At 41.3% G+C, this 14,860-nt stretch overlaps 1 protein-coding gene across 4 annotated transcripts in view; it reads left to right on the top strand.

Annotated features, from left to right (window-relative positions):
• Nucleotides 1–14,465, top strand: part of rnf213b (ring finger protein 213b) — a 43,581-nt gene extending 29,116 nt beyond the window's left edge. For 2 of the 4 annotated variants that reach the window (XM_088599912.1, XM_088599913.1), the window contains exons 45-67: nucleotides 203–302; nucleotides 702–813; nucleotides 1,242–1,446; nucleotides 1,865–2,049; nucleotides 2,804–2,926; nucleotides 4,411–4,521; nucleotides 4,729–4,980; nucleotides 5,128–5,206; nucleotides 5,458–5,492; nucleotides 5,764–5,861; nucleotides 6,358–6,508; nucleotides 6,861–7,026; nucleotides 7,324–7,418; nucleotides 7,740–7,988; nucleotides 8,923–9,055; nucleotides 9,475–9,558; nucleotides 10,072–10,252; nucleotides 10,559–10,760; nucleotides 11,093–11,170; nucleotides 11,486–11,683; nucleotides 12,190–12,279; nucleotides 12,633–12,811; nucleotides 13,268–14,465. In XM_088599912.1, the coding sequence (XP_088456038.1) occupies nucleotides 203–302; nucleotides 702–813; nucleotides 1,242–1,446; nucleotides 1,865–2,049; nucleotides 2,804–2,926; nucleotides 4,411–4,521; nucleotides 4,729–4,980; nucleotides 5,128–5,206; nucleotides 5,458–5,492; nucleotides 5,764–5,861; nucleotides 6,358–6,508; nucleotides 6,861–7,026; nucleotides 7,324–7,418; nucleotides 7,740–7,988; nucleotides 8,923–9,055; nucleotides 9,475–9,558; nucleotides 10,072–10,252; nucleotides 10,559–10,760; nucleotides 11,093–11,170; nucleotides 11,486–11,683; nucleotides 12,190–12,279; nucleotides 12,633–12,811; nucleotides 13,268–13,403 (3,242 nt within the window). In that variant the 3' untranslated portion in view covers nucleotides 13,404–14,465. Of the gene's footprint in view, nucleotides 1–202; nucleotides 303–701; nucleotides 814–1,241; nucleotides 1,447–1,864; nucleotides 2,050–2,803; nucleotides 2,927–4,410; nucleotides 4,522–4,728; nucleotides 4,981–5,127; nucleotides 5,207–5,335; nucleotides 5,493–5,763; nucleotides 5,862–6,357; nucleotides 6,509–6,843; nucleotides 7,027–7,323; nucleotides 7,419–7,739; nucleotides 7,989–8,922; nucleotides 9,056–9,474; nucleotides 9,559–10,071; nucleotides 10,253–10,558; nucleotides 10,761–11,092; nucleotides 11,171–11,485; nucleotides 11,684–12,189; nucleotides 12,280–12,632; nucleotides 12,812–13,267 lie in introns of those variants that run through there. The other 2 variants (XM_088599914.1, XM_088599915.1) reach the window with 2 other exon arrangements.
• The last annotated feature ends 395 nt before the right edge of the window (nucleotides 14,466–14,860 follow it).

The following is a 14,860-nucleotide window of genomic DNA, read 5'->3' as shown; positions in this document are numbered from 1 at the left end:
GAGCGTAATAGACCAGGGAAAATGTTTGTAGTCATATGGTTAAAGGAGAAAAAAACCTGGCCTGGATTAAAAACATTGCTCTGTTCCCAGATCAGTAATGTGATTGAAATGAGCTGTGATAGCTACTGTAGCTTTCAGATCTCAGGTTTAGAGAGCTCATACCAGGTACATTGACCCTGCTGGTGTGCTTCTGTGCCCAAAGGTGCTGTGTACAGGACTAGAGAGCTCAGCCCTTTCCTGGAGTGTGTGGACCACAGCCCTGTAGTTCGCTCTGTGCTGCCCAAACTGTTGCTGCACTACAGGTACCACCCCTGCTACTGTGCTGTGTTACACATTTGTAACCTTGTATTTGACCATGGGAGAGCTGTCAAATGCTATGTGCTAGTAAGCTTATACTGCAGAACTTTCTCATGCAGGAAAAAACTTGCTTTCACCTGTGGGATATACAGTACTTCAGTGTTTGTACTTTAAACAAAGTATCAGTTCACAGGAGCTTTTTACTTCAAAGAAGTATGGGAGCCATGACCTGACTCTATCCATTTAGGGCACTACAGCACTGTACTGCAAAATAGGGAGAAGCTCTTGTTGAAATAAGTCATGGATCAGTCATCAGTTACTGTATGACTGGAATGTCAGCTGTTTCCCAGTGGTAAATTAAGAAAATTAAGGAATTAAGAAGGGTTACCAGTACTGTGTCTCAGTTTTGAGCAGGTGAAGGGTCACATCCAGAGGTACCTGCAGAACCTGGAGAGGAATGTTCTGGACCGGGAAGACCTCACTGAGCTGTACTTGCTCTTTGTCAACTGCTTCCAGGTAAAAGAATCAGAGAGCAGAGGGGATAACAAGTAAATCCCTAATTATCACTGCACGCTTTTTTCAATTTTGATTTTCAATTTTTAATGTGGTACATGGTTCATTTTAGACATGAATTATTAGTACAATTATCCTCCTACACAAGGAATTTATTTTATCTTTTATAGTGCAATATGTTGCAGCTTATTTCAGCTTCTTCTCGTTCTTTTTAAAGTGAAGTCACTGAGAGTTTCAAGGCATTCTTTGCATTGTTACGCAGTGATAGAGTGGATCTAAACTGATCTGAAGTGAGTGCAGATAATTCCCTTTCAGAAAGAAAGACGGAAGGAGTAGATGAGCAGAGAGGGTTAAGGAATTCCTTAGAGGAACCCTCACTCTCCTAAGCTCCAGCAGGTTCAGTCAGATCTGTGCTGTGGCCTCTGTTCCAGGATGCCCTGCTCAGCCCAGGCCAGGAGGAGGGACATGTGTCGCAGAAGCAGTTGCAGGGGGCCACTCATTTTCTGAGCAGGGTCGCCCGCAGACAGACCGCAGGGTTGCAGGAGGATCCTGCAGAGTTCATCCAGACCATGGCACGACTGAGACTCTATCTGGGCATGGCTGCCAGCTTTCTGAAGAACACGTGGGCTAACCTAGGTCAGCAGCTCAACTATATCTCTTGTTGTGGTTGTTCTAATTTTGTTGTTGTTGTAAGTATTAATGCCGTGGTACTGCTTGCAGTATTACTCTCAGTTATATTAGAGACAATTGTCTAGTTGTTCCTATATTACTGTATATACAGTACAACATCTGTCATTGACTCTTTTTCCATGTATTAAGAAGATCTCTATGCTGTTATGACTTACTTCTGTACTAGTTGTTACTTCAGTATCTAATAAGTAGGAAGTGGGTTTGGCTACACATACTATTAAAACCTGCTGCTTCCAGCAATTAGCCATTATGCTGTTTCTGAAGTTTCTTTTATTTAGGGACATTATCAATCAGCATATAGAAGAGCAGAGCTCTGTTGTTCCGAAATGTCCTGGGGTTGAGATGTGCCTACCTCCCCTGGCAGGGTCAGAGCTGGTCGAGGGGTACCTGCAGCAGGTGAGGGCCGTGTGTGAGTACTCCAGGAATAACTGGTACCGGGTCTACCTGCTGAGGGCTGTCAACAGACTGGCAGGAATGGATTGTGTCCAAGCTCTGCTACGAGATGCACATTGGCACTGGATTTTTCCTGCACAGGTCATTGAATTACAGGTAACAGGTTTATACTACAGTATATATAAGGTGCCATGTCATAAGGTCTCAATTGTAGGTGCACATTTGTATATGTGTTTATGTGTAAAATGACTGATATTTTAATTTGCACAAAAACACCAGGGTTTTTAGGGAGAAATACCCAGAAATATCAATTGATGGCACTATAACATAGTTACTGAGACTATTGTGACTCCATTCTGACTCCATTTGCTTGTAAACAGTAGTTGAGATTAAAATGGTCATTATGAATACAGCCTGACTGCTTATTGATTGATGAGTGTTGCAAAACCATTGCTGCAGAAAGAAGTAAATCAGACAATTTGTGATTAAGTTAAGGGTTGACGACATTTTAGTTCTGCAGAAACTTTCATCCTTCTAATTGTTTTTAACTGAATTTCAGTGCAAAAAGTAAAAGGTTAATTACAAATGCTCAAGTCATGGCTATAAATCAATCCATCATAAAGTAAAGTATCCATATACAAGTATACAGTGGAACAAAATATTGTTCCTCCTGGTCCACGGTGCAAAAACAGACAGGACACTGACATAGACAAGATATACATAGTCAGTAAAAGAAACACTAATCCAAGAACAGATTAAGTTCTGGAAGGATGGCTTTATGCTGTGTTTGGGTTATGCTATGTTTGATGTATTTAACTTGACGTATAGGCACTATCTTCTCTTGGAGTTTGAACAATTAAATAAAAACAATAAAAACTTTACATGCCATAAGTTTTTTGCTTTTCTCCAGAGTCATGCTCCTGCTGAAGTGGACCGCTTTTTGTGCTGTGGCCCTCACTACAAAGCCCTACGGGATGACTTGTGCAGGGCTCTGCTTCAGTCACAGACTGACCCCATCATTGCTGCTTTACAGGTCAGGGGATTCTGCATAACTTCATAATTCTTAACAGCCTGGTAGACCTCCATTTCTAGGGCTATAAAATCTGTTAAACAAGAGACGATTTCAGCACAATGCTGCTGTTTGAGGAGATACTGTTATTGTTGCAAAATTGCAGTAAGAACTTTAAACTCTCTTAGTTGAATTTTGTAATGTGGAGCAGGTGTTACTCTTTAGCAATAATAATAATGTTAATTTTGGACACTACACTCAAAGCGCTTTACAGGTAATGGGGACTCCCCTCCACCACCACCAATGTGCAGCAGCCATAGCGCACCAGTATGCTCAACACACATCAGCTATCACTGGGGAGGAGAGCAGAGTGATGAAGCCAGTTCAGAGATGCGGATTATTAGGAGCCCATGACTGGTACAGACCAGGGGGAAAGTTGGCCAGGATGCCGGGGTAACACCCCTGCTCTTTTCTAAAAACGGCCTGGGATTTTTAATGACCGCAGAGAGTGAGGACCTCAGTTTTACATCTCATCCAAAGGACAGCGCCGTTTTACAGTATTGTGTCCCTGTCACTATACTGGGGCATTAGGACCCACACAGTCCGCAGCCCCACGAGCGCCCCCCTACTGGTCCCACAAACACCACTTCCAGCAGCAACCTTAGTTTTCCCAGGAGGTCTCCCATCCAGGTACTGGCCAGGCTCACGCCTGCTGAGCTTCAGTGGGTTGTCAGTTGCAGTGTGATATGGCTGCTGGCATAATGAATAAAGGAATGAATAAAGAATAGGTTAAAAAGTGCTACTACAGCCTAAATAGGCATTTGAACAAAATGAAGCTGTAGCAATGAGTCCAGTAACACCATGCTTAATCTTGATTTTGTAGCCATTGATTTGTAAATATGTTGTTTTTTTATTATGCCAAGATTCTGTTTCTGTGGCCCAATGCTTTGCAGCTACAGTGTGTCACTCCAATAATGCAAACCCATGTAACTGCTTTACATCACACTCTAAAACAGCTTTAACTTTTTCATTAAACTTTTTTCATTAGACTTTAATACTTTAATGCACTATATGTATATTACTTTATTCATAAATATTTATTCTACAGTGCATAAGCAGAAGTGTGAACGGTTATTTTTAGTTTGATACTTTGAATACTGGATAAAATACTTTATCTGAAGCAATAATGGAAAGCATCAATGTATATCTGCTCCACAAACATACTTCTAATGCGAGTGTGTAGGCTGTATTAACCTGTTCGCGATCCTAACATTTGTAACTCTTTATCCTAACTCTTTTATGGCTTTGAAGCTGATGGATTCTTTCAAGAAACAGCTGAGAGAGATCCCTGGATCAATTAACCACTACTAAATAGAAAGATTACATTAATCCTTATGGAGAAAATTCATTTGATGTCCATTGATTCTTTATACAGTGTATGCATTATTCAAGAACACATCCCCAGAGTATACTGGAGTCACCGATTTTATTTAACTCTCTTGTTGCAGGAACTGGATTGTTCTTCCAGTACCGCACCTGTGCTCCTTTCCCTGGCCTTGTTCCGCCAGGTCACCTGTCTGTATGTATCGTCTGACCCCAGACTACAACCCAAGCCAGAGGTATGCAAGTGTGGATCTCTCCCAACATCCCCAACAAAAGTTAAAAGGAAGGCTTGTAGTGTGACATGCCATTGAAATGTTTTCTGCTGAAGAACAGTCCACACTTGGATTGTCTGGTTAACAGATTTGAATAAATGAGTCTTTGCTTATCAGTAGGCAGACTTTAAAGGTGAAGGTGGATTACTCAATGCGTTTTCAATTGTGCAGGAGACTGGGTTACTGCAAGACTTCATGAGAATCAGCCCTCTCCATTTGTCAAGGGAATACCAGGAGTTCTGCTCTGCACTGTTGACTAATGAGCTTGGAGGGCGTGGGTCCAGTCTTTCCATCACGCCAGCGCTGTCAGCTCAACGTCGCACTCTACTGGAGATTCTAGTGCATGCAGCTGCCATCTTCCTAACTGGAAACCACCTATTGTCACCTCTTCAGCAGATTGCCTCTCGAACACAAACAATGAAGGTGAGAAAAAATTGCAAATAAAAAATGAATGTGCACATTTTGGGACCAGCGGGGGTTCTGACAGATGTCAGGGCTAGAAAAGAACAAAACTACCGGCAAACTGCTCAATGCTCTGTGATCATCCTGTGTCCCCTTTTACCTGTTTAGGATGCCTTCCTTCCCACAATGCCTGATGATCACTCAGCTGAAGTTCATAGGTGGATGAAAGAGAAACTGCACTCATACCGTGAGTGAGCCCTGAGCTTGTCCTGTTGTGTGATGACATTTAAAAAGTTTCCTTCCATAATTATTATTATTTATTTAAAAAAAAAAACATTGTTGGACAATCTATGACATTTCTTAAAATAATTTCCAGGTGCTGATGTATTAGTCTCAGAAGAAATCAGATCTTTGATCAAATTCATTTTTCAGTTAGTATCTTAAGAAACAAAATATCACTGCACCTGCTGCTACTAACACTTAACTCTTACATTTTAGGTTGTGTCAATGGTCACGTATGCTTTATTGGAGAGGTAAGATAAGACAAAGAAACCTTTACCTTTTTCTGTAATGTTAAACAGTATTGAATACAGGTTTAATCTGTATAGCAGTGAGCTAGAATTCAATACTGTGTTGTGCTACATTTTCCTAAGGATCAAAGTTTGAATCTGCTCACATGAAAGAATGACTTTCTGCAAATACTCAGATTAGTTTAAGCATACAGCATTATGGTCTTTTAACAAGTGATGCTTGATATGAAGGGTTTAAAAGTGTAATGGAAATGTATCTTCATTTCTCTGCCAGTGTGGAAAGCCAATGGTTAAATCTGTGTGTCTAGACTGCGGAGCACCCATTGGAGGCATCGGACACAAGCCAGTTGAGGGCTTCATCAGAGCAGACATGTAATCTCCAGTTTATCCTTATTATGTCATTGAACCACAGAATGCTCAGTACATCGCATTGTTCCAAATTCTGTGTCATAAACATATTTCTTGAAACTAGAAAATTACCGATTTTGTTTTTCTTATTAGTAGTATAACCATTATTTTTGGGAGTACTTTTAAAAGGCAGGTGTCAGAGAGTGGGTTAGCGCTCTCTCCAGCGTTCCAGTGTTTTGGGCTCAGTTCTGGCTTTGGGTGGAACTCTCTTTGGTTTCGGCATGTTCTCTGTGTTTTGTGTGGGATTTGGCCACTTTCCTCCCTCTTTGCAAAGACATGCTAGCTTAATCAAATATAGATACCAGATTGTCCCTTGCTCTGTGACTTCTCAATAGTATACTAATAATGGACTGACTTTTAAAATGGTATCATTTAATCATGTCTGGATGTCAGTTTACCGCAGATAATTAGATTTTGGGATATATGTTTGAGTTTTTCCATTTTTCTTTTGTCTTTATAGCATAGAGGACCAGACACGAACTGGCCATGTTTTAGGGGAAGCACATGTAAGGTCAGATGTGCCAGACAGACAAATATCCTTGGCTGCCTTCTCCATACTGAGGCTTTTGACACACCTGGCCATGCTGCTGGGAGCACATTGCAGTCTTCAAGTAAGAAACCAATGAATTTCCTTTTTGTGTTAAATGTAAGCTTCGCCATAACTATCACTTTTGCATTTTCCTTTTTGACTGATCATTTCTTAAATTTATCTAGCCATTCAAATTGCTTGTTACATCAATTAATGGGGTGAATAAACAAAGCCTAAGAGAGATATTATAAGAACTTTAGGTTAGGAGTTGCAAGCTGTTTTGGTTTCTATGAGATTCTGTTTTGACTAAAAAATTATACATCTGTAACTGGCATTTTCTTGCACTGTTTTATTGTTATAGCCAGTCTCATTGTGCTATTTCGCAGTACACCTCTCTTGTTAGCTCATGAAGTTTAGATAACACTTGTTTACAGGGGATCAGAGACATGATATACCCACGTGTGATGGATGTGGTGCCATTCTTGTGGAGGCACCTTGAGAAGGACATGACAGTGTTGGGCAAGGCTCTGGACAAGAACATGGATGACACAGCCATCACTGTCCACCTGGTCATCCATGCCTTCCTGGGATGCACTAGAGGTGTGTGGTTAAAAAAAGAGACAGCCTTCCAAAAAGCCACCAATTGTTCATTTAAAATGATAGTGCTGGCCTGCTGTGAGAAGGCAGTGGGTGTGAGTGGCTCAGTTGGTAGTACCCTGGGCTATGGTTGAGAAGGCAGTGAGCTCAGTGGTTGCAGAACTACCTGTGGCATGGAACACTGAGTGGCTCAGTAAGTGCAGTTCTGAGGTGTGGAGACTACTGTGTTTGGCCATGCCAAATCTAGGCTGTAGAAGTGACAGTAGCCCAGTGGTAACTTAAATTTTCCTTTACCATCAGGATCCTCTGACATGAGCCGAGCATTGTCTTCTAAGCAAGCCAGGCAGCAGTGGGAAAAGCTGGTCTGTAATGCTGTGATCAAGCCTGTTTTGCAGGTGAGTCGAAAAACCCTCTCAGGATGTGATTGATTCTGGATCACGGAGAGAAAAATACACAACATCATAGCTGTCGTTTCAAAGGATGAACAGGGAGAGTGCCATAATTATATTACTATTTGATTGATTTTTCTTCACATTTGCTAGAGCTTCACTGCGAGTCTTTCTTAAATTTGTAAGTATAGTTATATGTGAGGAAGAATTGCCAAAGCATGCCTATCTGAGGGTTTCAATTTGTCTATTTGATTTTTATTTTTAATGAAGATGTATTCAGGATCAATGGAGATTCTCAGTTTCATTCCTTCGCAATTGGCTCTGCAGGACTTAGAGCAGAAACTAACCCAGGCCCACGGGCAGATCAGCGCTGATGACCGGCTCAGTGGGAGTGTCCTGATGAAGGTGCTCTATGGAAACCCTGTGTCCATACTGACCCTCCCCTCGGACAGCCCCACTGACAACTCCAGGTTTTGGACCTGCCCCGAGAGGCTGACGTTGGAGCGCTTTACCCAGGTCCTGGACCAGAGTGGAGGATGGGAGGGCTACCCTCTGCTGTGGCTCTTCCTGAAGAAGGTACTATCTTCATTCTGTCCTGCTCTGTAATCCAATAGTGACATCAAAATGCAAAGGTTTCCATTGTGCATTTAATTCTGCCATAGAGATCCGTCTCTTTATTAATTATTTCTCAGATGAACTGTCGGGAATTGATGAGAGTCTCTTTGAACGATAACTAACCTGTTTTTTAGCACGTGTATTCAATGAAGATGGTAACTGTAATATGTCTGTCTTGTTTTTGTTCTCATAATCTGGATCAATTATTTTCAATAATGTGATCTGTTGTGCTTTTATTTTCTCTTATTTAACTGTTCAAGACAGATGCACCCTATGATCCCCTATTAAACAAACCAGCCAGCAGGCATATCACCCTGCAGCCCACAGCTGACAACCCACTGAAGCTAAGCGGGGGTGAGCCTGGTTAGTACCTGGATGGGAGACCTCCTGGGAAAGCTAAGGTTGCTGCTGGAAGTAGTGTTAGTGGGGCCAGTAGGGGGTGCTCACCCTGTAGTCTGTAATTGACCAATCATGTCCTCTTAGCAATCCCCATCTATGAACTGGCTCAGTTCTCCTCCCCACTAATGTGGGGTGAGTGTACTGGTGTACTATGGCTACCATTGCATCATTCAGGTGGGTTAGGGTTAGGTAGGGCTGCACATTGGTGGTGGTGGAGGGGTGTCCCCGTTACTTGTAAAGCATTTTGAGTGGAGTGTCCAGAAAAGTATATAAGTGTGAGCAATTATTATTAATATGCATTATTAATGTATTAATTAATAATTAATACTAATTGCACAATTAATTTATAGTACAATATTATTGTTCAGCAAATTAAATTCCATTATTAAAGGAAATTAGGAAAAGGCAAATCTGTATATCAAAGAGTAAATCCAGAATTTCAGGAAATAATCAGAGCTGCTGACTGGTGTCTTGGTGAAATGTGTTTCTCCTTCAGGCACACTGTATCAGACACCTGAGCCACCTGCCTGAGTTGGCTGCCCTCCAGACTGACCTTCTGAGGATGTTTCCTCATGTGACAGTTGTTGGCTCTCAGAGCATCACTCAGATTCTCCAACAGCTGCCCACAGGTGCACAGCCAGTTCTGTTCAATACCTCTTTTGCTTGTGTTGTGCTTCTGGAGCAGTGTATTGGAAACAGCAGAGCAGATAGGTGCCTTGAAATGTCTTTGCATGGTAGAGTCTTGCAAATTTTTATACCTGTGCTCCTCCTTTTTGTTAAGATCTTTTTATCTAAACATTGTCTTCTGGGCATCTGAATCTGGTATCCAGCAGACTCTTTAAGTCCTTAAGTTACACTATAAAGAGCTCTTCACAGAGTGTTAAAATGATCTCACTTAGGTTTCACTCAGCTGGTTTTTCCCTTCTAAACAATCTTAAGGTGTTGACAATTTAAATACAGTAGAGGTAGAACACCCACTGCATTCTGGATCCTGCGGATGAGAGTGGGGGACCTCTGACTAAGTTTATAAGTCTGTCCCCCCCTTCAGGCTATCAGAAGAAAGTGCTTAAGAGAAGGGTAAAGGTCTTCATAAATGTCTGGAACCAGCTGAGGACAGAGATTGCAAACAGCAGTGAGTATTCTCCTATATTCTTGCGTGTGCTTGCATTAAAACAGGTGGAAATCTATTTGTATGCTTATGCACACAGGACCGTTCCTTGTGCATTTTTTTACTAGAGTATACTATACAAGAAGGTTGAGGTACAAGAGAGAGTATTTTTTGTACCTTAAGTACCAAAAATAATGCTAATTATATTTTACTGTCACACAATGGGACAATTTTAATTAAATGTCTGACGTCACATGGCATTTCTAAAGCAAACAAATCTTTAATACCAGCTGCTGTAGTGAAGTAAGCCAGAACACATCCTCCATGTGTGATTTGGAAGACTTTAATTTCGAGAAAGGAAATCGGTCATCGAAGCAGATGTTGTCTGATGAGATGGATAGAGACTTCAAAAGCAGATTTAATTTGTTCCATTTGTTCCAAAAAGCACTGCATTATTAGCAGTTTAACCTGTCTGCACCACCGAGAAAAGGAGTTGTGTGTAGGCTGTGTCTCTCAGTGATTGTGTCTCCGGCTCAGAGGAGACAGGTGTCCAGCAGGAGCTGTGTGAGGCTGACCTGAGCACAGACAGCTCAGCGGGCTTCCTGTCGCTGTGTCGAAGAGGGCCCGGCTCCTGCCTCAGCACCCTGATTGACTTCCTGACTGAAACCCACAACAGCCTGGTGAGAGAGGCCCGGAAGGAGGCCCCAGAGACAGACAGGTCAGCGCGCACACTTCATTGTACTCTCGACCAGGATATGCACACCGATTAAGTTGGATATATTCAGTGTGTACATTTCACAGATTTTAAATATGAGGGGAGACTTACTGTCTACAAAAGAGATAATTCCTTTCTTTACCCCTATAGGTGGCTCTTCTTTCTAAGTTAAATAAAAATGAGCGTTCCTCAGGAGAGCAGTGGCCCTGAATGTACAGAATAATATGAATTTAGTCTAAATCTCTCCAGGGCCTCATTCTCATGCCTTGTGTCAAGACACAAATGTACTGCCACCTTTGTTCCTAACAGCAATTACACTGTGTCCCTGGAGGGAGCATCTGAGACCCAGCTAGCTCTGTGCCACCCTGAGCGAGAGTTGCTGCCCCTAGTGTTGGCACACTGCCACTACACCCTGAAGAAAGGCCAGCAGACTGTGAGCAGCTTCGACATGCAAGGAATTGAGAATCAGCTCTCTCGCAGCTTTCTTGCAGGCAAACCACTCATCATGACGGTAAGACTATTGACTGCTGGGTAGTGGGGAAAGAAAGGGAACTGTTACTTAGCAGTGGATGGTGGGAGTTACAGAACAGAGCACTGCAGTTGTATAAAGCGTTCTTCATTCACAGAATAAATTAATGCATTCATATTTTAAATGCTTTTATTTTAATTTTAATACTGTCCTATTTAATACTTTTAAATGCTTAAATTAATATTTTAATGTTATCCCAACCAGCTCCGGTTGTCATGGCAATTAATTAAGCTGAAATGTTGGGTTTGAAATGTCAGGATTCGTCTGAAGGATTTCTAAAATGTTTCGTGCCTTTTTTCTTTTTTTTTTTATAGAACACTTCAAAATACCTCAACAGGCACCAGCAGGACTTTTCACAGATCTTAGCTGGAGTCCGAGCGAAGATCCCTCAGGCAAGGGTTTTGATTGAAGATTTTGTTTTTTTGCCCAAGTTAGAAATGGTAGATAGACTGTTCTAGTTAAGAAAATTATAATATCACGTGTGATGGAAGAGCTGCTCTCTTCTTGTGACAAACACAAGCTCTGTATCTTTCAGATGCAGGTTGACTCTTCTGTGAGACAGGCACTAATAAAAAGCTGAATGAAGTGGATGTGTGTGGCATTCAGCATGGCAGAGACCAGTGTCTCGTTCCAGTCAGTATCATGATCAGCACTTCCTATGGGTGCACGTCCTGCTGACCACTGACAGCTGCGTGCTGTACTTGCAGGAGCCCTTGAAAGGCTCAGTGAGCAGTGCCATGAAGACTGTGCTCCGCTCCTACACCGACGTGTGCGATGCTGTGTTTGCTGTGGAGATTGGTCTACGGTTCCTGGGCAAGACTGGTGGGGAGGCCAAGGCACCACTGCTGCCCTACCTGAGGAACATGCTGAAGATGGGCAAGCAGGTCTCCAGCACTGTGGCCAAGGTACAAGGTCTCTCCTCTCAGTGGTGTGCCCGTAGGGCCAACCAAGTACCATCTGATTCCCTAAACCTAATGCAGTTTTCTACATTTGAATAGCAATTCACATACCTGTACACTTGAGCTTAATCATGAGTTAGCGGGGATTGTGCCCTTTTGCTGAAAGCCCTTCAATATGATTGCTATGAACTTAACCCAAAAGGATGAACCTTTTTATTCAGTCCTGTCCAATCACAGGTTAAGGTGGGCTTTGTCCCCACCAGTTACATGTGAAACTGGATATTGTGGAGACACTTGGAAGCATGCTGGTTGAAAAGAAAAGGGCTCTTTCATGGGACTGTCCACTTGTTAATCAGCAGGCCAAAGGAATGTTAAAGAAAAGCTTCAAGAAAGTGCTTATAAATAAAAATGTCTTAATTGCTTTTGATTGACAAACTGACCATGAGGTCCACCACTAGATGGATTTAGTGGGTCTTTACTTTTGCTGGGGCTTCTTTGTTCTTTGTTTGCAGGCCTTAAATGAGTGCTGGCTACAGCACATCACATCTGTATGGCAGCTGCTCACCTCTTGGAAGTCAGAACTGATGCTGCAGAAAGGAAAGGTGAATATTGAAGCTGCACTACTGGATCATTTCATCTTGGCACCAGCTGCATGGGCTCTGCAGTTTGTTTCTAGGCCATCATGGTATTGCCTCAGCATTGTTTAAGACAGGCACCGGGAGGGTCATGAATTCAATGTGTCGACGCTGTTGTAATTACGTAAAATCTCAAAGACAACTTTAAATTGCATTTAGAGACCTTTAAAATCAGAATTTTATTGAGTTGATTTTATTCTACCAATGAAAATGTTCTGGAGGATTTTTATTTAAGATCTCAGGGATCCTAGTTTGTGGAACTGCAGGTGCTATGCCTGGAGTCAGTGCTCAGCTCACCTGTATCTTTCTGATTCTGATAGGATCCCTTTGAGAGACTGCCGAGAGAGTACCAGCAGAGGCTGACGGAGGAGGAGATGAGAGGGCTGAGGGCCTTCCTCAGAGTGACTGATATTAGCACCTTTAACTTGGAGCTACATGAGATACTCTTGCTCAAGACAAACAATCCCAACCCCGAGACCAATTACCAGCCACACTGGGAGTAAGATTCCTTATTTTTACTTTACACATACCTTCACTACTTTTCTTTGGTGGTGTTTTTGCCATGGTGCAATTTATATTGCCGATTATTTTAGCTCACACATTTGTAATTGATTATTTTTGTCACTATACAAGAATCTTTCTTGCCTGATTTAAAATGAAAGTTAAATTATATCCAAAAAATTGAAAAAGCTGTCTCCTTTTCTTGGCTCCTCTAATAAATGCTGGTTGTTGGACATCTGGAACCAAAATTCACCCCCTAAATTTTCACATGTGGGGCACATTTCACTTTGAAACTAGAATAACTTTCTAGAGCCTTACCTTAAAACCAGCATGAGATTCGGAAATGTGGGTGGTCTCTGCCTCCAGCATGGAAACTACACCTGTAAACAGATAAAAGGAGAATGTATTGTATAAAAACAAAGAGTTAAAGAGCTGTTCTTTTTTTTTGTTTCAGTCTGTGCTCCACTCTAGAGAACCATCTGGAGAACAAGCACTGCCCTGCACTGCCTGGTCTGGAGGCCCTGTCTGATTCCCTCACACTGAATAAGGGACCAGATATCTGGAGGCTAGCAGTAAAGTTCAGAAGCTGACCTGGAGCTTCTTCCAACACGTCCCAGCTCTAGCCAGCATGGCTGATCTGTCTTCTTGTGCTTTTCTTTCCACTAGACTTTCTGGTGTGTCAGATCCACGTACACCAGTACAGGAAGCAAAGGGCTGTGGGAGACTGGAACAAACTACTCAGTCATGTTTTTGAAGCTGATACCCTGGCTCCTCTCAGGAAACTGAATCGTCAAATCAATTAGCTGATAGTAACTAACATTTACTGTCCTCCTCTTCTTTGTAACCTTTCTTATGCTGTTATGATACCATTCCTAACCAGTCGTAATGTTTGCTGAATCATATATTTTTTGGGATTTCTGGGATGCAGAATAACTTGCAAGACATCTTAGATAATGCTTTGGACTTAGAAGCACATTATTTGTACATCATAAGACAATTAATTGTTTGAATGAGGTACTTACAGTATATGCATATAACAGGAGAGTGCAATGTACTATATAGCAGTAGTGTGGACTAGAGGTTAGGGCTTTGAACAGAGAATTGTGTGATCAAATACTGGGTGGGGTGCAGTAAAGTCAATGCATGTTAATGTGTAGAGTGATTAATAGTTGTACCCAGGTTGGGATGCTATACACATGGTTCCATTTTGCCTATAATGAAGTGTACTTCAGTAGTTACTGAATAATGTATGAAGATTTTTTTTCTTTTTGAAATTTTGTATGTTTGAATTTTGAGATGGATGTAAAGAAACTGTAGAAAAGAGACACCAGAACATCAAGGCACTAAATCTGATACTGTACAGTATATACTGAAAAAGAAAACTCCCGCAAGTAGAAAAGGTACTTTATTTTTCTTGACGTGAATTCATGTAAAATGAGTCATGTAAATGTAAATTGCTTTTTGTATGCTGCAGTTTTTTGTTGTGCAATAATGAAAATTATTTTGGACTCAATTTACTTTTAATGATAGATAAATTTCTTTGTACAGTATATAAGAAATTGTTCAGTCTATACTGTTAGGAACTAATTAATTAAAATCCCCCCAAAATTATAAACCAAAAAAGATTTAATAAAGTATTGACTTTAACCTCCCCACAATGTGTCTTACTTTTTTGTAAGCAAAAATACATACAAATCCAAAGATAATGAGTTTCTTATCTTCAGAAGACATATTTCAGCTGGAGATTATCTGGAGTTACAGAAAAGTAGAAAGTAGTGGCAAAGAAATTATCATCTTACAAATTATTATTGATTATCAGAACAGACTAGTACTGGGGAAGGAGATGAATTTGTTAATTTATGACACTAAAAGAACAGATTGTAGCACATTTCATACTTATCCCACACACTAGGAATAACATCATTTCTGTGAAACTGAGTAGAGGAGAAATATTGAGAAGATACACAGATTCCATGATTGCATTAACATCCAATGAAAGAAATAGTTGATATGTTAATATGATAAAAAAATGCATTATAGTTGTACT

The sequence above is a fragment of the Lepisosteus platostomus genome, chromosome 11 (assembly GCF_059453375.1).
Source record: "Lepisosteus platostomus isolate fLepPlt1 chromosome 11, fLepPlt1.hap1, whole genome shotgun sequence".
NCBI lineage: Eukaryota > Metazoa > Chordata > Actinopteri > Semionotiformes > Lepisosteidae > Lepisosteus > Lepisosteus platostomus.
This window is presented reverse-complemented; position numbering and strand designations above follow the sequence as displayed.